Source organism: Euphorbia lathyris, chromosome 9, assembly GCF_963576675.1.
Source record: "Euphorbia lathyris chromosome 9, ddEupLath1.1, whole genome shotgun sequence".
NCBI classification, from domain to species: Eukaryota; Viridiplantae; Streptophyta; class Magnoliopsida; order Malpighiales; family Euphorbiaceae; genus Euphorbia; species Euphorbia lathyris.
In genome coordinates, this window is record NC_088918.1 from 50,361,517 (window position 1) to 50,386,328 (window position 24,812).

General features: G+C 34.8%; 1 protein-coding gene across 1 annotated transcript; it reads right to left on the reverse strand.

Moving 5' to 3' along the window:
- Positions 1–4,012: 4,012 nt before the first annotated feature.
- On the reverse strand, positions 4,013–6,927 carry LOC136205914 (late embryogenesis abundant protein At5g17165-like). Its single transcript, XM_065996761.1, has 2 exons — positions 6,742–6,927; positions 4,013–4,469 (listed from the first exon to the last, which is right to left on the reverse strand). The coding sequence occupies exons 1-2, from the start codon at positions 6,843–6,845 to the stop codon at positions 4,199–4,201; spliced, it is 375 nt and encodes a 124-aa protein (XP_065852833.1). The 5' UTR covers positions 6,846–6,927; the 3' UTR covers positions 4,013–4,198.
- Between the last annotated feature and the right edge of the window lie 17,885 nt (positions 6,928–24,812).

Here is a 24,812-nt window from a genome sequence, read left to right on the forward strand (position 1 = left end):
TCTTCAGAATAAACATTTGAAGATGAAGCTGAGTAGAACGTGACTTAGCCTCACCAGAGACAAAGATCAAAGGCAACGTCTATCAAAGTCAAGCTGAGTGTTCATCAGGACAGCGTCAATGATCCGTTTACTAAAAGACAAGATCCGACAACGTCTGTGCCAATACAGAAGCCTTGGAATTATGCACAGAGTCAATTTCGAGACGCATGGGTCAACTGGCATTTGGCTAGAAGACGAAACTGGCGCTAGAAGAAGACAAGCCTAACGCCTGCTAAATTCAGACGACATGATTGGCCTGCGAATTCTGAATGCTGACCAAGCGTGTGACGCAAGAGAGCCGTTTGAATCCAATGGATACTTCCAGATTCAAATGATTAGAGCTTCAGAATCAACTATAAAAGGACAAGACCATCTCTTGGATCCTTAGCCGAATTACAAAAAGAAAAAGAGCATACATACAAAGCACATTCAAACAAGAAAGAAGATCTTACACCAAATTTCTATTTCTGTGTAAAAGCTAGATTGAATTTGTATTCATCTAAAGTGTTCTTCATCTAGAAAGAACAAGTTTGTATCAATTGTAAAAATTGAGAGAGTGGTGTTGAGTACTCGGTTTTAGTACTCAGCGGTAGAGAAAAATCTGAGTGTTCAGTTATAGCGCTCAGTAGGAGTTGAGTAGACGAATAGAGGAAGGTACTCTTGCATATTCAACTGCCTTGTAAACGGTTTGTGCTCTACCTTTAAAGAGCTCGGTATTGGATTGAAAAAGCCCGGAAGGATTCTGGGGACTGGACGTAGGCGGTGAGGCCGAACCAGGATAAATCTTGCTGAGTAATTTCTAACCCTTTCTCTCAATATATATGTATGTGCTATTTGCTTAAATTACTCAGGATATAAATTGTATAAGCTGACACTGAGTAATCAGAGTGTTGAGTTGGAAGTTGACCTTAAGTGTTAATTCCCAACTCACAAGTAAAACGGTTCTAGTCAGCCTCTGACTAAAGCTGTCTTACATCTCTCAATCGTGCTGACTAAAATTTGAGTTAAAGAATTGATTAAGTCATCGTAATTATACGAAAAGGTTATATTAGTTCCTAACCCCCCCTTGGAACTAATCACACGGGACCAACAAAAGGGAGTATCATGTGCTTGATGAGTATCTCATGAAATGGAATCAGTTGTGCTTACCATGTACCTCCATTCGGGAGAAGTAATTTGAGACTTACATGGGGGAAGACTATGAAGGCATTTCGAAAGGGAGAAAACATATGAGATATTGAGTTCTTAGTATTATTGCCTAAAGATGAGGATGGGCGTAGCGTACATAGTGGAGAGGTGCTACATATGTCAAACCACTAAAGGGCATGCCACCAACTTGCAGCTTCACATGCCATTGCCCATGCCGCATACCGTTTAGGAGGACCTATGTATGGATTTTGTTTTGGGTTTACCAAGAACACAAAGGGGGATAGACTCCATATTTGTGGTGGTTGACTGGTTCTAAAAAATGGCGCACTTCATTCCATGCCGGAAAACCAATAATGCTTTGGCCATAACAAAGCTTTTCTTTCGGGAGGTGGTGATGCTACACGGGGTATCGAGACTATTGTGTCCGATCGGGATATAAAAAATTTAAGTCACTTTTGGAGGACCTTATGAGATTTATTTGACACGACTTTGAGGTTTAGCACCATCTCTCATCCCCAAATCGATGGGCAAACCGAAGTGGTCAACCAGAGTTTAAGAAATCTATTAAGGAGTAAATGTAAAGATAAGTCGAGGATGTGGGATTTAGTGTTGGCTCAATCCGAATTTGCATACATCGGGGACGTCCACTCAGGTATGGGAAAATCTCCTTTTGAAATGGTCTACACGAAAACTCCCAACCATACCCTTAATATCGTGAGCATCCCAAAGGGAGATAAGGTTAACGTACCCACTCAAAAGTTTGCTCTTGATTACCAACAAATGCATGATGAGGTAAAGGAGACGCTTGAAGAGCAGAACAAAAGGTTGAAGGATAAGATTGATTTGCATCGAAGGGACATTCAGTTTGAGCTTAGGGACAAATCATGGTATACTTGAGTAAAGAGCACATAGCAAGTGCGTTGAGTAGGAAGCTCTAACCAAGGAAGTAGGGTATGTACAAGGTCACAAAGAGATTCAAAGCAAATGCCTACCATATCACCCTCCCGAATTGGTTAGATAAGATGTCACCCTCATTCAATGTACGTGAGCTAAGCCCTTACAAGCCGGATGCGCCTCTTGAATACACTGTGGGAGACTTGGGGTTCAACTCCTCTCGAAAAGGAGAGAATGATGAGGGCATCAACATGAAGGACCCAGAAAAGCTTGAAATTGATCTCACACGGCGTGTGAAGACAACAACACGTCATATGAGCAGTCGAAGGATTTTAAAAACCTATGAAAGAACGCCACATTGCGTGTGACATCACCCATACGTCGTGTGAGAAGTTGAGAAGTTTCTGTTTCTTATTTAGTAATTCACATGGCGTGTCATTAATGTCACACGTCGTATGAAACCCAATTGTACCAGCCTCCAAGTTATATAGTCCGAAGGAACGCCACACGACGAGTCCCTCACACCACTCGTTGTATGGGATGCTCGAGTTTCAATCATACGGCATGTCACCCAGGCCACACGATGTGTGACCTTGCTTCATGGCCAAGTTCTGCAATTTTGCCACATTCTTGCCAATTGATATTTACTGTTTTTCCATTCTATATTTACTCTTTTATCTCTTGACCTTTTTTACTTGTTTGCCATTATATTATTTTCACCCATTTATCCCTATTATTTGGATAATATTAGTAATACCTAAAGAATATTAAGTATTTTATCATCTAGAGTTAGGAAGGTATATAACCTTAAATATTTGTAAGGATTTCATCAATTAAACTTATATTTCTCCATTGGAGCTAAGCTTTTCAACATTGAATTCGGTTATTTCCTTTTAGCCAAACTAGTAAAGAATATTTTCTCTGTTGGTTAACAATCAAAACTTTCATTATCATTATGATCTATATTATTATGATCTTATAAAAAATAGTGTTGTGAGTGTCATGAAGCCAAAAACTTTAACTGATATATCTTTTAGTGGGAAATAACGAAAACATTGCCGTACATTATTATATACATTTCATAGGATTTTGTTCACATATGACATGACAACTCATAAGAATTAGAAGTTCAACCGATGATTGAACTGGGATTCAAAACATCATGTGAAAATTATATTTTTATTAAACTTATACTAATAAAACTTATACTAATAATAATATTTATTTAATATCAATTCATGATATTTTGAGATATTAAATTAATAAATTTAATATAATAAAATAAAAGATTCATTAAAATTTAATTTATATAAAATTTTAAAAAATACATTTTTAAAACTAAATAATTATTATTTTTATTTATATTACTAATTAAACTTTATTAATATTGAAAAGATAAAATACTTTTCTTATGATATTTTGTTTGGTTTCAAAAAAAAAAAAAAGTCCAAGTAATATTTTAATTTTTATTATTTAATTTATAATACAAGTATATATTCTTAAATGTTGAAGAATTAAGAATAAGCATAAGTGAAAGAGGTAAGCATTATGATAATAAGGAGATGTTTTGGATTTTTCAACTAAAGCATGATTGCCTTAGGCCAAACTGAGCTTTTCCAGCTAATGGTGCCCCATTTTGTTTGCTTTTTTCCCCTGTCAATATTGTTCAGCTCTCAAACTAAAGATAGAAGATAATCTCTAAATCATCATCAATAAATAAAACTAGATAAACTCCATCAATATTCAATGATGATTGGTCCACCCTGCTTACTGAAAATTACCACTTCAGTAACAACTAGCTCCATGCCAAAACCAATTTATACAATAATAATAATAATAATAATAATAAATGAAAATAAGTTTTGTGTTACCTAGGTATTAAAATGGATTTCAAGGGCAAAACGATCAAGTAATTCACAGCACAAGTCCCTCAAGATCACAACTGAAAATATATGTATAACTTTCTATAGTTGCACATAAGCAAGCATTAGCCAATTAGTTAACAGTTTTCTACTCATAATATTTCACACCATTTATTATTATTATTATTATTATTATTATATATATGTTTATGCTAAAGCCACACCAATTAAGCTTTTATGCATATAATGGATGTCTAGATGTGGTGGGGCTTCTCCAAGTCCTCAAGACTGGTGGGGCGGAACCAGGCCTTTTCCTCCAAGACAGACCCCTGATCGCAGTTAGATGCACGATCTACACCTGCCCCCGAGTGTTGCTGCTCAGTGGCAGGGCCGAAAACACCAGTTTGTGGATGTGGTGCCCAGTACTTATCAGACTCCGGCTGGATCACATCATCTGGGACAGCACTTGCATGAACCGCCTGCTCATCCACGTTCTTGTCGTAAGCAGATGCGTGTGCTGCCCTCCTGCAATATTCATCAATTGGTGTTTGTATTTCTTGCTACAACATATCAAACGACAACTCAAATCTAAAATGCTTTAGAATATTAGTCTACCCCCATGTTACAACTGTACGGTTAGAAACAATAAAATATGACCCACATGACTCAACAAGATAACGATTAGCAAACTGCCCTGCCCCCAAAACATTTTGTTTTAACCAAGCACGCACACATATATATCGACAAATTTTTCCATGTTTAATATCACATCATACATGTTAAAGTTTAGGGTTTATCTTTTAGGATATAGTCTGATTGTAGTTTTGTTTTAACAATTGGTAAAATCTCTCACTATGATATATTCTGATTGTAGTTTTTTTGACAAGTTAAAAGTTAATATTTTAAGCTACCTAAGAATTATTGCATAATAGGCCCTACAAAAACAAAAAAACAATCTATTACATATCTGTAAAATCTTGTATTGAGAGCCCATTACCCTCTCCGAAACTCAGGAAAAAATATATATATATAAAAAGACATGTAATGAACAAAAGAAATGATAAAAATTTGTTGTGAATATCGACAAAAAAAAAACAGTGAAAGAAAACTTGTGACATACAGCAACTAACATTTAGCGGTAGATTTTATCCAAAGGAAGGTGGCATCTTATCTGTAGGACCATTGAACCACATTCACTAATTATGCAAATACCCTTAGGTTACATATATAATTTCAACTCAATTATTAAAGTAAATAAATCTCCAACTATATTGTTGGTAGCAACAACTAATATAAAATAATAAGAAGAAAGTAAACCTTTGCTTGCTGGTGTCATTTTCTAGATGCTAAGGTCACCGGAAAACCTTAGCCCTTACAAATTAGTGTTGGTGCTTCAACTATGGACAAATCTATTAGTTTTTAATAAAGATGGCAGTAGTTGGACTGCTTATTCAGAATAAATATTTAAGGAAAATTTACACAGAAATTCAGATTTGAAAAAAATTATTTATAACTATGTCGAGTACTAATTTAAATAATCATTGTTTTTCATATATTTTAAGAAAAAGGTTTTTACAAATTAGGGGTATAAGATATACTTTTTAGAGTTTAAGATTGATGAATTGAGGTTTAAAATTTATAATTAGGACATAAAATCATAATATATAGAAAATAATAGTAACATATTAAGAATTAAGTTTTGTAATATAATTTAATTGCATTTATAATTAGAAATGATTTTCATGTGGAAAATAACATAAAAAACCATGCTCAACTATTTAAACAAAAAATGACTCCCAAAACATGAGAGGAAAGCTGAAATCTATTCTGAATCTACACCAGATAGAGGCGCCCCGTGTAACTTTTAAAGCCAAAAAAGTCTATTACCGCCCATAAATACCCAATTAAGTCAATGTCATGGCCAATTAATAGAAAACAAAACATATTTGAAGCTTGAAAATCTAAGTTTGGCATCTTAAGTTTTATAAATGATTGAGAGTAATTGAGTGCATAGAGTAGTTCGAACAAAATCTAATATTTCTTATTTCCTTATGATAACCCAGCTGAGAGAAATTCAAATAAGTTTAATGTGTTTCTAATTGTATGAACTACTTACAATTTCAAAAATCATGTACATCAAATTGATCAGACATAAATAGGTTGTGGGTAAGCAATATATCCAATTTCGTCCAATCTGTCAAGAATCAAGTTTTTTCTTATTATTATTATTATAAAAATAAAAAAATAAAACTTGAAAAGTACCATAAGAAAAAGTCTTGAAAATATTAATTATTCTTTTTCCTGAAAAATCATGATATCTGATGGTAACCATGATTAGTAGATGCGTGTAATAACAAGCACACATTGTAGTCAACAATCTTCCATCTGAATTGGCAACGACAACTCACCTATTTTACCAAAAATATGAGAATCCCATCAACTAAAAAAAATTAAGATAATCAGAGGTTCCAAATCTAATAACAGGTTAAATTTGCTAAATTTACAAAAATGACCTGAGCAAGGAAAATACTGTTTTAGCCCGGCCATCATCTACTCTCGCATACTTTTTGAAAGCAGATTAATACAATGTCGCATTTGAGCAAGAAAACAAAAAAAGGAATCTAGATTGAATTGAAAAAACCAAAAGATTTTAAGCAAAATTACTTAAGAATTAAAAACTAATGGAAATAACTTTACAAGAGGCGAGATAGAAATTAGTCCAAACAATAGAAACTAAGCAAATGAAGATCAAAACAAAGCAAATGAATTGCAGTATAGCACATAAACAAGTAATAACCTGGTAATGAAAGAAGAGCGAGAAGAGTTAGGAGTCCAGATCTCGGTGACAAATCGCTTTCCCAAGCTGGCGATCCTCTGAGTGCTCTTCGAATTGGCGGCCATGCAAATTCACTTTCTTCAGAGACAAACTAAAACAAAGAAATGGAAAAAGTAGGTGACCTGAGCTGAGCTTCATCTTTCAACAATTATCTCTCTGATATATAGACTCTGGAAAGTGAGTATTGTAGAGATAATTGCTAAATTCCATCCCTATCCTTCATTCCCTAACCGTCTCTCTTTCTTTCTACTCACCTACCTTCCCCTCACCGTTAACGCCTGTGATTGTTGACTAACGATGGAATCTATTGCTGCCGTGTTTATTTTGTGCGAATTATCACGGAATATTTTTACGCCGTTCTATTTTCCACGGCGTCACGATTGACGGAGTTACTTGCTTAACGGGAAAGCCCATGAAAAGGGCCTTTATTAATGCCAAAAGACCGTCGTATACCCTTTTCTATTTATTTTTCCAGAATTGAGTTATCCGTTTGCCATGTGCCAAAATATTAAAATACCACTCTACATAACTCTAAAATAACTTAACTAAAATAAGGATAAAATACCAACAAAAATAAATAAACTTTGTAATTTGTAAATTTGTAAATTTATAAATACAGTCTCATATTTTAAAAATTTATCAATACAGATTTGAAATTTGTAAAATTTGTAGTTAAAGAATATGTGAATCGATTTTTTTATCTAACAATACTTATGGTTTAGTTAATTTATAAAGTTAGACCGTATAAATGAGGTAATTTGCAAATTTGATCTTTTTAATTATTCAAAATTGCTCCATTTTGTAGTATATAGTCGCTACAATAATTTTTTTATCAAATGTGTAAGCTTACAAACTACAAAAACTACAGACATCTGTTTGTAAACTTTTAAACCACACGACTATTTTTACAAATTGGTCAAACCACATTTTTCATTTTTGTACCTTTCCTTAAAATAAATCTATGACATGCTTGACAAAAAGATAAAAAGATGTTTAAAAGAGTTTATTGACTTCAAACCTCCTTTTTTATTGTAAAATGATGAATTTGAACCAACAACCACTCATCTCTTTTTAGATATGTACCAAACGAGTTAGTTTTATGAGTTTTTTCAATAAACTTATTACTACATTTATTTTAAAAGATTTTTTTTCTAAATAAACGTTGTTTTTGTTCCTTCACTAAAAATAAACTAATAATATAATAAATGTTTATCTAACTGTATTTTAATAATAAATATCAATTAATGAATCTAAATTTACTATTATATTTTTTGAAAATCATATTTCTATTTAAAATTATATGCCTTAAAATTAACAATTAACGTAAAGAATGTTATTAAAAAAGTGAGAAGAATATAAAAATATTGAGCTTTTAGTTTAGTAAAATGTTAAATTATAAATTAATTAGTATATATTAAAAATTATATTATATAATATCCAAGATACCTATTAACATTCTATGTCTACATTTTCTAAGCCTCCTTATAATTAGCTTTGTTTATTAAACTTATCCATTTTACTTTTACAATTATTAGATATTAATAATGCACTTTTAAATTCACATGTTGAGGTAAATAAAACTTTGGTGCAGGCATCTTTTTCAAGAGTTCGAATCCGGGTGAAAGGAGTCTAGTGAGAAACGAAGCACGAACGAGCACGCGGAGAAAAGGGGCAAAACTGCCCCACACGGCATGTCAGCCCTCCCACACGTCGTGTGGAGGGGAACTGAGAAGAACGAGATCACGCGCCGAAGGTAGAAGACCAGCCACACGTCGTGTGGAGTGAACCACACGCCGTGTGGGGTGAATTCCTACACACACAAACCTGAAACAAGGTCGCCCATTTTCTGCCCCTTTCCAGAAATTACTATTTTACCACTCATATATTTATTGCCTTGCCATTCAGGATTAAGACATAAATTCCATTCGAGCATTCCTTTCAAGTTCTACCCCTATCACTCTCTATTATGTTGTAACCCTAGCTAGGGTTTTTAGTCTTTTACATTTTATTTGGAAAGCTATATAAGCCTCCTTATTTGTAAGGATGGGTAACTTTTAATCAATAAAAAATATAGTCTTCTTCTTTGAAGCTTTGTTAAGGTTTTTAACCTTCAACAATAGGGGGTTTCTATTTCTTATGGATTAGGCAGTGAAACCCAGGATTAACTTCTTTTAGTTTAGCTAGAGAATAACCCTCTTTGTTGATTTACGATTAAAATCAACTCGTCCAAAACCGATCAGTATCAGTTGGTATTAGAGTCGATCGTTTTCCTAATATGGACTTCTTCAACAATGGTATAGCTAAGTTCATCTCAAGAATCCAAAGAAGCTGCCAACAATAAATGGGAAGATTTCCTGGCCGAATTAAGAAGAAAAATGAAGGCTCCACCCCAAAAAGTGAAGGAACCTATAGATAAGCATCTTGGAGTTACGGAAATTAGTATGAAAAGGTTTAGAAAGACTCTTATGGGGTGATACCGGGCTCAAGACGAATAAATGAGAAAGTTGAAATCCTCCATGGAGAGTCTCAAGCTAGAAATCTGAAATGCCTTCCGACTAACCTTGGAAGTTCCTCCTAAAGATTCATCACCAATCTTTTCTCCATTACACACTAAAGAGGTAAATCCTAAACTTTCAATTTCTCATATTGAAGTTATGGGTAATCCTATTATTAGGGAGGAGTTGGATATTTGTGTTGTTGTTTGTGAATTAGATTCTCATTGTGAGTTTATTGATGATATTGTGAATGAGAATGAGAATGAGAGTTCATGTATGGATGAGGAGGAAGGAATGTTTGTAGGTGAGGATATTGGGGAAACTCGTGTTGAAAGGGGTGATCCCTATGTGTTTGATAGAATTTTCCTTAAGCATAACTTCATTTGTATGCTTGAGGAAAGTGAAGGTGTTATTCTTGAAGAAAGGGAAAGTGACTTTGGGCTTGAAAATCTCTTTGAAGAGACTGAGGAAATAATTTACTTCGGACATAACTGGATTTTTTTTAGGAGGTCATTGTCTACTCCTGCTCCGCTCTTTGGAATGGTTTCTCTACCTGATTTTGGGACTTTTGCTTCACGTTTGAAAGGGGTTCTTGATCGGGAATATCTTGTTACAAGGAAGAGGCTTTAGGAGCGATCCTCTCGTGGACCGTCGGCTAGATTTCGCCGTATGATTGAGATTGTTCCGTAGGTCCTCCTTGGCCTTCCTTAGTTGTTGTTTAAGTCCACCACCTCTCTCTCTCATGTGCAGCTTTTGCATTATCTATCTCTTTTTTCATCGCAACTAAATTTTGCCCGAATCTTTGGGAAACTTCGTCTGCTAAAATTTGGTATTAAGGTTCCAATTGTGGCTGGCGCTCTGTTTCTTGGTTAGCTTCATCTCTATTATTCAGATGGACCTCCGACTGGATACGACTGGACTCAGCCACACTCATCGTAACAATCATAATCGTGTGTCTGAACCTTGACTAGTTAATTGTTCGAATCGTCCTGCTGAATCTTTCCATACTGACCTGTAAAACAGAACCAATGTCAGTGAGGGGTCAAAGTCTGGCGAACTACTCTGATGCCTAAGTCAGTCTAGTGCTTAGGAAGAGTTGAAAAGTATGGGCTAGTTGTGAGATAATAGTCAATGAACCGTAGGATGTGCCTGCACCCATCTATATATAGAGTGATTGAATCCTTTGTTCACTAGAAGTCCTTTTGGACTTAGGATTTCTTTGTCCTGTTAGGAGTCTTATCCTAGGAGAAGTCGTTTGCCATGTGGAGTTCTATTTGTTTCCGTACATTCCCTTATAAGGGACTAGAAGCTTCTAAAGGTTCTGAAGTCTTGTTTTATAACGTGTGGTGTAACAGTGTATAGGGTTGTGATGACAGCTAAAATAAATAAAGATCATTTATGTGTCTCATGACAGCTAAAATAAATAAAGATCATATATATTTTACTGTTATGTGATAGTTTCAAACAACTGGATTAAATAAAAAAAAATGTAATTTTTGTTGTTGTTACGTGGCTATCATGTCATAAAATAAACTCAATTTATTTTAATGTGGATGTTACACTAGTATTTTGGTGATTTCTTTTTTAATTGATTATACCGTAACTTGATTGAAAGGAAATGAAGTTAACTAACTTTTTTTTTTTTTAATAGATTGTAAATTTTGTTTAAATTATTATAGCATATAGAATTAGACGAAAATTTTGACATATTCAACTTCCCAATAAGACATAAGATTTGTGATACAGTTATATGATTGTAAATGAAAATTGAGGACTTTTTTTTGTGAGAAAAAAGGTGAATTTGTGGATAAAAAATGGTCTGAAAGTGATTAAAAATAGGAAAGATAGAGAAATTGGCGAAGAAGCACAAGTAAGTAATTATATAAATAAGAACGAATAATAATATATGATTTGAATAATGCGCAGTTTTAGCGTAATAATATTGGTTTATGTTGCTATTATCTTCCATTATTCAGAATCAGAAGGTCAAAAGTGCGGGTTTAGTGTTGATCTAATCCATCGTAACTCGAAAGCATCTCCATTCCCTGAAAGTAGGAGTAGTCCATTACAGCATTTCAATAATGGATTTCCTCGAGCAATTTCTCGTGTAAGACGTCTACAACAACAACAACATGTTTCCAATGTCCAAAGAGAGGCCGAAAATGGTGAGCATTTAATGAAATTATCCATCGGAACCCCTCCCCAGGACTATCATGGAATCGTGGACACCGGCAGCGACCTTTTCTGGACACAATGTCAACCTTGCCAACAATGTTATAACCAAACTAATCCCATTTACAATCCCAATTCATCCTCTTCCTATGCCGATATTCATTATAACTCCCCTCAATGTAAACTCCTTGACACGACTACTGTCTCTCCGGACTCCTATTGCAACTACACATACGCCTATGGCGACAATTCCATCACAAAAGGCCTTCTTGCTACAGAAACCATCACCTTTCCTGGCGGCGCCTCCGTAAACAACATTGTTTTTGGCTGCGGCCACAATAACACCGGTGTTTTTTATCCCAAGGAATCTGGTTTGGTTGGATTAGGAGCTACACCATTATCCTTCGCATATCAAGTAGGTGCAGCATTAGGGAACAACAAATTCTCTTACTGTTTAGCCCCAGTCAACGACCCCGATTCGACAACCAAGATGCATTTCGGAAGTGCTGCCGAAATTCCACCCGGACCAGATGTGCTTACCATTCCCTTAGTAACCAAACAAGACACCAAGCCCTACTTTGTTACTGTCACCGGAATGAGCGTTGGGCCCTCCGGAACGCTGATTCCCTACACTGCATCGGGAACTCCTGAAAAGGGTAATATGTTCATCGACTCCGGCGTACCACCTACGCTTGTACCGCCTGATTTGTATAAAAGATTGGTACAAGAGCTAAAGAAGTGGTTTAAGATGGCACCATTTGAGGATCCTGATTTGAAAGACAAATTTTGCTACAAAACGAAAAATATGACGGTTGAACCAGTTATAAATATTCATTTCGAGGGGACTATGAAACTTGCTGTGCCGGCTCTTAACACTTTTATTCCGGCAAAGCCTGGTGTTTACTGTTTCGGTATGGAATCTATTGACGGTAAATTTGGTGTATATGGAAACTATTTACAAAGCAATTACAGGATTCTGTTTGACATTGATAACCGTCAACTTTCCTTCAAAAAGGCTGATTGTGCCAAAGGTGCTTGAATCCATTTTATTCATGTTGTTTCTAAACATAATTATCATATTAGCTCATAATTTCATTAAAAATATATTTAATTTTATCTTTTGATGGGACAAAGATAATTAATTAATTGTTTTGATTAATTGAATGTCCTTAAACTAAAATAATTAAGACAAGACAAAATAATGTCTTGTATTTTATATTCTAAAAGACAAACCAATATTAAAATAGGAAACGTGATACAAGATTTTATTAGAAAGTCTCTAAACCTCATAGAAAAAGTTTTATTCTATATAAATAGAATCTTTAATGAACTTTTAACTACGAAAAGAGCAATATATAAATCTTTTTTTTTTTATTTAAGTATACAATAACAAACCTAATTACTTACACATAATGAGACTTGAATTTATATTTATGGACAACCCTTTGAGTAATCATACACATGTTCTTAACCTGGCTAAATTGTGAAAAGTATTCATTCGAAAGGATATATATACCATGATAAGGTTTACAATTCAATCTAGTAGTAATATCGCGTATCAATTGTGCAAAACTATAGCTAGTAATGTTCAAAAATATTGAAAATGGTAGCTACACACCTCCATCAAAGATGAAATTTAAAAAAGAACCATTAACACAAAGTGTTAGTATAGTGGTAAATGCTTTGAAAAGATAATTTTGTGGTTTCTCATTGTCCCCGAAGTTATTATAAAAAGTAATGTCTTTAATGAAACTGCAAATTTGTGACATGTATTATTTTGATAAATGTGCTTATGAATTTCAAAGATATTATTATATTATGTCATTTTTCCTTTTACATGACACAAAATACATGATAGACATTTGTTTTCGTGTCGTTTGATTGTTTTACGTGAGAGTATATTAAAATTCTGTCATCTAAAAGCTTAATTAAAAACGCGCTCGATTCAAATGTGACGTTACGATGACAGTCTTTTGTCATCTCAAAAAAACGTGATTTTGATGGACAAGTTACTTAACCATCAGATGACACTTAGTATAAATAACTATCATTGTTAAATGAAAATAAAAAAAACGGCAACCAAATATTAATTTCGCAGGGGAGCAAAAAGTGTGATATTCGTTTTGCACGCTTAAAAAAGAAAGGGGTGTATAAAGCCATTTATGCATAAACTCATTCTTTCGAACTCATCTCCTTCGAGCTTTACCTCTCTAAACCCAAAACACAACTCTCTCTTCTACACTAGCATCTAGATCTACATCTTGTGAATCGTCTTCGACCTCGTGAATTCGTCATCTTGGTAAGGTTTTTATTAGGGTTTATTTAAGTCATTACGATGTGTTCAAACGATTAGTTCTTGAAATTATTATACTATCTGCGGGTAAATTTCATCTATGGTGTACAACTTTTATCCTAAATCACACTTTGGTATACAAACTTCAATTTTTGTCACACTAATATATATGTACTTAAGGGTGACCACTGTGGTGTACAACCGGTGAAAATGAACGGTCAACACTCAGTCAACACGCCACCTCAGCTTTGACCGGACAAAAAGTAAAAAAAAATTCAACCAATTAATATAAAATTACTTTTATACCGCTATCTCTCCATCTATTCATCTTCTCCCCCTCCATTTCTTCCTCTCTCTATCTTCAAATTTCTTTCTCCCTCTTCTTTCTAACATATGAAGATGGAGACGAACCTTTATACATACAGGTATTATAAATACCAAAATTTGATCAATCCTTATAGTGGGTTTAGGATAGGATCTTTGTAGAAAAAGAGAGTAAATGGCTCGATTGCCTCCTAAAATACCTATGATGACTCCAAATTGGCCTCCATTCCTCCACCAAACAATCTCAAACTGTACTACCGACGCCGCCGCCATTGAGAATCAAAATCCTTCATGGGACGACTTCTTGGACTTTTCTTCCACCAAACGTGGAGTCCACCGCCGCTCAATCAGTGATTCAGTTGCCTTCCTTGAGACTAATACGATGCCGTTTGTCGAAGAATGCCATCAAAACGACAACAAGAAGAGCAATTACCCGAATGGGCTGTTGTCGGAAAATCTCGGATTTGAGAGATTAGACAATAAGGAACTGATGTCGATGTTCGCCGATGAGATGTCGAGTTTGTCACTGCTGCCAACGACGTCAAACCCGTCAACGCCGTCGGATCAAAACAGCAACAACGATGAGAAGGCAGTAACGGTGTAAGATCAATAGCAGCAACAGGAGCAGGCAACCAAGAGTGAGGCAGGTGAGGTGGAGAGCTCATGCAAGCAAGAATAATTCTCATCTAATTATTATTCCAATGGTGACCCTGTAATTACAGATCCTAAGAGGGTAAAAAGGTATTAACATGCAAATCTATACTAGTAGTATGTTGTTTTTTTAGATAGTGTAGATAAATTTTGTGTGATAAAGAAGTTAGTTAGAGAATTTTGAAGATAGATTGAGAATTTTGAAGAGAGAGAAAGAAATTTGAAGATAGAGAAAGAAATGGATGGAAGAAAATGAATAGATTGAGAGATAGGGGTATAAAAGTAATTTTATATTAATTGGTTGATTTTTTTTTTTGACTTTTTGACCGTTCAAAGCTGAGGTGGCACGTTGACTGTGTTGGGGTTTAGTGTCCTATAGACAATTGTTCTAGGATATAAACTTAATGTAAATGGAGTGTTCTTTATATCATTTGTTTTAATGAGATATGGTTTCATAACTATATAAAGACAACCTCTTTTAAGAACTAAATAAAGTCTAATAAAAGGAAATCCCTAAGTTTGTTTAAAGTGATTATAAAGTGTTCATACAAGCATGAAGTGAGATGAAACTTTATAATAAACTAACAAACTTAAAACCACCCCAAGTCAAGTAATATGTTTAGAATTGACATATCACTGCTGAGACTTGCATGTAACAATATCTTCTGTCGAGAGAAAAAGCTGATCTCACAAGCTCCAGATATGCAGATATCTGAACAGTTACGTGGATCCAATGAAAGGGAGTTCATTAGGATTGGGGACCCGACTTGAGATAACAGGATGGGTAGATTCATCCTTGTCACTTGTTCAACTCATTGGTATTAATAGGTATAAGTAATCCTTAGACTCAAAGGAATGTTAATTGGTGATTCTGGATTATGGAATGTGATGCTTTGATCCTGTTGTAACACGATCCATAACAGAGATGACTCTAGGGTTTGAACGGCAGACGTTGGGTATCACAGGAAGTAATTGCAGGATAATTATACATTGGATTGAGCATTTGTCACTCCCGATAAATGGGAGATACGTCCAAGGATCGCTTGTGGAAGACTTGACTCTAAATCCTTGCAAGGTGATAGCTTAAGACTTGAAATGCAGATTTCACTTAACCTATCTAATTGGAGTTAACTCGGCCTGTACAAGTAAAATGAACGTCTCGCTATATGTAACTTGACATTATCCATAGTCATAAGATTCAGTTCAAGGATGTAGTTGATAAAGGATCGAATTATACTGTAACTAATACGGAAAGGTCAACGACAGAATCAACCTGTCTTCTTATAGCTCTGGGGGAATGTTTTGGATTTGCTAATCACATTTGGCGTACTCATTCCGTTATTCAAAGATTAAATATAATTCTGATAAAATTAATTTAATAGTTGCATACGGCTAGAAGCAATAAGAACCTAATGGATCACACATAAGACTTGGAGCCCAAAAGAGAAACAGATGTTAATTAATTGATGGAAGCCCAACTGAGTCCACCAAGGCCCAGTAAATAGAGGGGGGCGATTTTTATGTATTAAATGCATGAAGAAATTAATTTGATTTTAAGCAATCCTAATTAGATTAGGATTGTGAATTAAATTAATTAAAAGATAAATAAGTTAGGAGGTTTAATGAGATTAAATTTCTCCTATTATTATCCTAAAAGGTTATTATTATTATCTTTATATTTAGATATAATTATAGATAATAAATAAGAATTATATTCCGAATTAAATTCTTATTCAGTAACCTAATTCTATCTAACTAGGGTTTAGATACAAGAGAGTATATATATACCCCCTCTATATGTAAATTTCGGCCAACCCTAGTCTGCCATAGAAAGAGAATTTCGACCCCCATAGTTGAGGACGAGATCATTCACCGCTTCCTCCTGATTCAATTGATTTTCATCTCTTTCTCTTATTCCTTGATCTTATGTTGATTTATTAGAGGCAATCTATTCTTGATTGCTTTTACACGGTTGATATCTAACTTGATTTTGGATTGTGTTTTTTGTCTTGTGCTCGGAAACTCGGAGTAAGAGTTGTGGGCACTTCGATTGCAACGGTAGATAGAACTTCAAAATGTATTTCCTTCTATCCCTCTTTATATGAAATAACGATTAACGGATCTTGAGTTAATGGAAAATGTTAAAAATTTTATATTTCCGCTGCCATACGTTAGGCTATTTTCCTTCAGTGGTATCAGAGCCTGCGTTAAATCCGTTATTTCATATATGAAAATTAAAAGGTTTTTTAATCGAATTGAATAAATATTTATAGTTAGGTTAATTAACAAAACTGTTTTGATTAATTAGTTCTAAAGATAAATAAGTTTTAATTAATTGTTAATTAAAATAGATTATGCGTATGTTCCTAATTATTTTGGTTGATAATCTTTATAACAAAATCTATTAGTTTTATAGTTAGATTGATAAAAGTTAGTTTTATTGATTCTAAAGATAAAACGGAAAATCTATAATAGGTTTTCTTATTTTCTGAAAATCGTTTTAAAACCGTTCTAAAACTGATATATATATATATATATATATATATATATATATATATATATATATAATTATTTAAAAAAAATAAATGGACAGCAGCTCGGGTTGCGCCTCACGGCGCAACCCGACCGGTGTCCTGCGGTTGCTGCCTCGCGGCAGCAACCGTGCAGCGGCGGGCCAGGCGCAAAAGGGCTGCTGCCAAACGGCAGCAGCTGCTTCCTCGGGCCCGTCCCGAAACCCATGTATTTTAAAATCGTTTTAAAATAGTTTTAAATATATATATATATATATATATATATGCGTTTCAGAAATTAATAGTTTTCTGTTTTGATTATCGAATGAATGAATTTATTTAAAAGTTTGTTTTATCTATTTGTAAATCAAAAGTATTAAGGGAGTGTTTGGTTAAGTCAACTTAAACTATGGAATGGGAATGAAATTGGATTATTCCCTTTATTAATGTTTGGTTAAACAAATATAACTTGAGAATGATATAATCTCATTCTCTAATTATAGGAATAATTGATTCCCTCCTCTCCCCACCTCAATCACATTTCATTCCCATTACCTTTCATTTATTAAAAAAATAACATTACAATGTTCACGTTTTTTCAAAACCCACTGCTCATAATTATGGTTATTTTTTTATATTTTAAATAGTTAATTTTTTTTATAAGGTGGTTACACTATATTATATTTTACATACTAGTATATCTATATTATATAGCAATGTTTTTCTTTTGAATTTATAATATCATTTTTTATTTATAATAATAATAAAAAAAGTTATCAATAAAAAACTATTAATTTGATTTTAATATAATATTTTTTACACTTAATTTTTCTTTATATTAAAATATCTAATTTTAGGAAGATTTAATATTTTTTATATTTATTTTTCAATTGATGTTATAATAATAATTACAGTATTTACTAAATTATTTTTAACAAATGTTGTATTTATTTCGATTCCGATCGTTAAAGAACCAAACAGTTTTAAAGAGAATCTCATTCCGATTCCATATTGAACCAAACATAATAAATAAATAGTCATTCCGATTCTGATTCCGCCACATTCCGATTCCGATTCCGTTTCCGATTCCGAAGTTTAAACCAAACGCCCCCTAAATGAATTGAAATCAAAATAATTGGGACACGCATAAATAAAGTTTTGTATAGTTGTACTAATCTAAAAGGTTAATATAGAAGATACGAAACTGTTAGAATTAAAATTGGATAAAAGTTAATTTGATGAGTTAATGTGATTAACCTAAATATTACATAAGTATTTTATGTAATCAACCAATTAAATTTATTTAATTGAGTTTATGCATGTTTGGAGTTATGGACATATTTGGACCCTCTATTTAGTCTTTTGGTATTTTTGAAATAGGGCCTGCGAGTCCTGCCTTTCTACTATCTATTGTAATTTCTCCTCTCATCTAATTCCCTTCAAGTTAATTGAAGTTTTCTATAGTAGTATAGAAATTAATATGTAATTTCGAGGCATCATGGAGAAGACGGATGACCTAAAGAGAAATATGTAATAGTTAGTATTTCCCTAGGTTTGGCCTTTTATTCCGTCTCTGGCTCGACGGAATAATTTAGATAATATGTCCATAACACCAATGTATGTGTCTGATGTATGCTAAAGCAAATCAAGACTAAGTTAGATTATGAGACTTGAAATAAAAATCCTTCACTAATTAAAAGTTAAGTAAATAAGCAAGTTATTAAAATTGGTTGCCCCTCCCTAATATTATAATTCAGCCGGCAGTACTGGGGGCCTTTGGGTTATTGAGCAAACTCAAGCTCGGGGTCTTATGGTAACACTTGAATTATCGAAAATCGTTCTTTCATGAATATGGGGTAATACTTAAATTAGATTATGATAATTGGATGAGCAAACTCATGTTATCATAAACTAATGGGCAATATGGTTGGGATTAATATGAATAGCATATTAGTTACTAATGTGGTTAGTAACCCAATAACCTAGGAATCACATTAAAGATATGATTAATTACATGAATCTACCTAACAAATGAGACTAGCTTGTTGAGCAAACTCAAGGTGAAATCTCAGGAGTTAGGATCCTAGCTCACTAAAGGATTTGTGAAATTCTTCGAATTAATATGGAGGGCTATTAATTTGGCAAAATAGTGGGAGCAATTTAAAATGAATTAAAAGACCTATAATTTTAGATTGATAAATTTTAAAGCAAATGAATAACATACGTTTACTCTTTCTCACTCTCAGGTTAAATTAAAACACTCCTAAAATCATGACTAAAACCAATCTGCAGAATACTCTTACCGATAACAAGTTGAACGGTTCAAACTTCACCGACTGGTTTTGTAACCTCAAAATCGTTTTGAAGTTCGATAAGATAGGGTATGTACTTGATACATCGATACCCCCTATCCCAGCTGATGACGCTCCCATCGAAGAGATTGATGCTTACCAGAAGCACAAAGCTGATGATGATCATGCGGGATGCATCATACTTGCATCGATGACACCGGAATTGCAAAGGCAACATGAGGAAATGGATGCCTATTCCATCATCATGCACCTAAAGGAGTTGTTTGGGAAACAAACTAGGTGCGAACGCTACGAGATATCAAAATTGCTATATCGTTGCAGGATGCAAGAGGGCACATCTGTAATGACACATTGTGTCAAGATGATTGGCTATATTACCAAGCTTTCTAGTATTGGATTCACGATGGATAACGAACTAAGCATAGATTTAATTCTTTAATCCCTCCCAGAGAGTTATTCACAGTTCATCATGAACTACTAGATGAATGACTTGCAAACCTCTCTTGAAGAGCTTGCAAATATGCTCAAGTCAGTTGAGCCCAATATGTAGAAAGACAAAGCAATACCAGCTCTTGTCATAGAGGGATCAAAGAAGAGGAAGGGGAATTTTCCCAATCCTAAACATCCCAAGAAAGGCAAGAGGGTCGTGCCCACTAGAGCTAAGGGAAAGGAAGTGAAGAAGCCCAAAGGAGAGTGCCACTTCTGTGGTAAAGACGAGCATTGGAGAAGGAACTGCAAGGAGTACCTAGCCTCCCTCAAGAAGGGAAAAGATGGTACTTCAACGTCTGGTATGTTTTATATTGAAATAAATACAATTTCACAGTCTGAATCTTGGGTACTTGATACCGGATGTGGATCTCATATTTGTACAAATATGCAGGAACTAAATCGGACTAAGGAATTGAAGAAAGGAAGCATGAACTTCCGAGTAGGAAATGGAGCAAGAGTTGCCGCCATCGCTGTTGGAGATTATGCTTTAAGTTTGCCCTCTAGGCTTGTAATAGAATTAGGAACTGTTTGTATGTTCCAGAAATGTCCAGAAATATTATTTCTATTAGCCGTCTTGTTGACGACGGTTTTCATATTTCAATAAAAGACAAACATTGTGAGTTTTATAGAGATGGGATTTTCTATTTTTCAGGAATATCACAAAATGGGATTTATGTGCTAGATGACAAAATTTCTGTTTTTGCAATTGATACCAAAAGACATAAGCTAGATAATTCGACTTACTTGTGGCATTGTCGTTTAGGCCATATAAACAAAAGACGCATGCTTAAGCTACATCAAGATGGGCTTATAGATTCAATTGATTCTGAATCATTGGAAATATGCGAAGCATGTTTAAAAGGTAAAATGACAAAGACACCCTTTAGCAATAAAGGTGAGCGTGTATCAGACACTCTAGGATTAATACATTCAGATGTATGCGGTCCTATGTCGGTCCAAGCAAGAGGAGGATTCAGATACTTCATAAGCTTTATAGACGACCATACCCGATATGGTTATATCTACTTGATGAAGCACAAGTCGGAAGCCTTTGAGAAATTCAAATGCTTCAAAAATGAAGTAGAAAATCAATTAGGAAAGAAAATAAAGATACTTCGATCCGATCGAGGTGGAGAATATCTTTCAGATGATTTTCTGAATTATCTAACTGAATGTGGGATATGCTCACAATGGCAACTCCCTATACACCACAACACAATGCTGTATCCGAGAGGAGGAACCGTACCTTACTAGATATGGTACGATCCATAATGAGCGTAGCATTACTTTCAAAGACATTCTGGGGCTATGCCTTAGAAACTGCCCTCTTCACCCTAAATTGAGTACCAACTAAATCCGCTAGTTCCACACCATATGAATTGTTCGTTGGTAGGAAACCCACATTCTCATTCATGAGAGTATGGGGTTGTTCAGCATTTGTCAAACGCGTAGCGTCAGACAAACTAGATTCTAAATCTAATAAATGTTTCTTCATTGGATATCCTAGGGAAACTGTAGGGTATTACTTCTATCATCCAGATGATCAGAAAGTAATAGTATCCAAGCACGCAACCTTCTTGGAGAAAGAGTTTCTCGAAGAAACAGAAAAGGGAAGCATGATTGAACTTGATGAAGTTCAAGAAGAAAAAACACCGACTGAAACAACAGAGGCGGTTGAGGAACCCGAAGCAGTCCCATTGGACGAGACTCAAGTGCCACCTACTCGTAGATCACAAAGAGTTCGTGAACTCCCAGTTAGATATGGTTTTCTAGTGGGAGATGATGACGAGGTTCCCGTGTTAGACGACGAACCCGAAAACTACGAAGAGGCTCTTACCAGTCCAGATTCTAAAGCATGGCTCGAGGCCATGAATTCTGAGATGGATTCCATGTACACCAACCAAGTGTGGACTTTGGTTGATCCACCCGAAGGGATAAAACCCATTGGGTGCAGGTGGATCTTCAAGAAGAAGACTGACATGGATGGAAAGGTTAGCACATACAAAGCTAGGTTAGTAGCGAAAGGATATCGTCAGAAACAAGGAATTGATTATAACGAAACTTTCTCTCTTGTGGCTATGTCCAAATCAATCAGAATAATGCTCGCTATTGCCGCTCACTACGATTACGAGATTTGGCAAATGGATGTTAAAACAGCTTTCCTAAACGGAAACCTGCTTGAGGATGTATATATGATACAACCTGAAGGTTTCATATCAAATGATGCAAACAAGGTTTCCAAACTTCAGAGATCCATTTATGGACTCAAGCAAGCATCGAGAAGTTGGAACAAGCGTTTTGACGAAACCATAAAACAATTTGGTTTCGAACAAAATTGCGAGGAAGCTTGCATTTACAAGAAAGCAAGTGGGAGCTCAGTTGCATTTCTAATATTATATGTGGACGATATATTATTAATGGGAAATGACATAGCTCTACTACAGTCGGTGAAAGTATGGTTATCAGGTAACTTCTCTATGAAAGACCTTGGTGAAGCAGCTTATATACTTGGTATAAAGATCTACAGAGATAGATTAAAAAGACTGCTTGGTCTTTCACAGGCTACATACATTGAAAAGGTGCTAAAGCGGTTTAGCATGCTTGAATCGAAACGAGGTAACTTACCCATGGTACATGGAGTAAAGTTAAGCAATCATCAATGTCCTAAAACCAAAGATGATAAGAAGCGCATGGTTGTAATCCCGTATGCCAGCGCAATCGGTTCGATTATGTATGCTATGCTTTGCACTAGACCTGACGTAGCGTTCGCGTTAAGTATAACGAGTCGTTATCAAGGTAATCCAGGAGACGAGCACTTGAATGCCGTCAAGAACATTCTTAAGTACTTGAGAAGGACTAAAGACATGTTCCTAGTGTACGGGGAAGGGGATCTGAAAATAGAAGGATTTTCAGATGCCAGTCGTCTCACAGATAAGAACGATTTTAGATCCTAATCAGGATACCTGTTTATCTTGAATGGGGGTGCGGTCAGTTAGAAGAGTTCCAAGCAGGAAAGCGTAGCTTTCTCTACGACCGAGTTAGAGTACATCGCTGCTGCGGAAGCAGCAAAGGAAGCGGTTTGGATTAAGAAGTTCATTACTGAACTTAGTGTGGTGCCTGACATTGTAAATCCCATTACACTGTACTGTGATAACAATGGAGCCATTGCACAAGCAAAGGAACCACAGTCTCATAATGCATCCAAGCATTGCCTGAAGTGATACCACATTGTAAGAGAGATTGTGGCAAGAGGAGATGTGAGAATAGAAAGAGTACCTACTGAGGACAATGTTACAGATCCGTTGACAAAGCCCTTAACCCAGAAAGTACATGATCGTCATTTTAGTTTTACTGAGATAAGTTGTAGAAACAATTGGCTTTAGTCCAAGTGGGAGTATGTTGGGGTTTAGTGTCCTATAGACAATTGTTCTAGGATATAAACTTAATGTAAATGAAGTGTTCTTTATATCATTTGTTTTAATGAGATATGGTTTCATAACTATATAAAGGCAACCTCTTTTAAGAACTAAATAAAGTCTAATAAAAGGAAATCCCTAAGTTTGTTTAAAGTGATTATAAAGTGTTCATACAAGCATGAAGTGAGACGAAACTTTATAATAAACTAGCAAACTTAAAACCACCCCAAGTCAAGTAATATGTTTAGGATTGACATATCACTGCTGAGACTTGCATGTAACAATGTCTTCTATCGAGACAGAAAGTTGATCTCACAAGCTTCAGATATGCAGATATCTGGACAGTTACGTGGATCCAATGAAAGGGAGTTAATTAGGATTGGGGACCCGACTTGAGATAACAGGATGGGTAGATTCATCCTTGTCACCTGTTCAACTCATTGATATTAATAGGTATAAGTAATCCTCAGACTCAAAGGAATGTTAATGTGTGATTCTGGATTATGGAATGTGATGCTTTGATCCAGTTGTAACACGATCCATAACAGAGATGACTCTGGGGTGTGAACGGCAGACGTTGGGTATCACAGGAAGTAATTGTAGGATAATTATACATTGGATTGAGCATTTGTCACTCCCGATAAATGGGAGATACGTCCAAGGATCGCTTGTGGAAGACTTCACTGTAAATCCTTGCAAGGTGATAGCTTAAGACTTGAAATGCAGATTTCACTTAACCTATCTAATTGGAGTTAACTCGGCCTGTACAAGTAAAACGAACGTCTCGCTATATGTGACTTGACATTATCCATAGTTATAAGATTCAGTTCAAGGATGTAGTTGATAAAGGATCGAATTATACTGTAACTAATACGGAAAGGTCAACGACAGAATCAACCTGTCTTCTTATAGCTCTGGGGGAATGTTTCGGATTTGCTAATCACATTTCGCGTACTCATTCCGTTATGCAAAGATTAAATATAATTTTGATAAAATTAATTTAATAGTTGCATACGGCTAGAAGCAATAAGAACCTAATGGGTCACACATAAGACTTGGAGCCCAAAAGAGAAACAGATGTTAATTAATTGATGGAAGCCCAACTGAGTCCACCAAGGCCCAGTAAATAGAGGGGGCGATTTTTATGTATTAAATGCATGAAGAAATTAATTTGATTTTAAGCAATCCTAATTAGATTACGATTGTGAATTAAATTAATTAAAAGATAAATAAGTTAGGAGGTTTAATGAGATTAAATTGCTCCTATTATTATCCTAAAAGGTTATTATTATTATCTTTATATTTAGATATAATTATAGATAATAAATAAGAATTATATTTCGAATTAAATTCTTATTCAGTAACCTAAT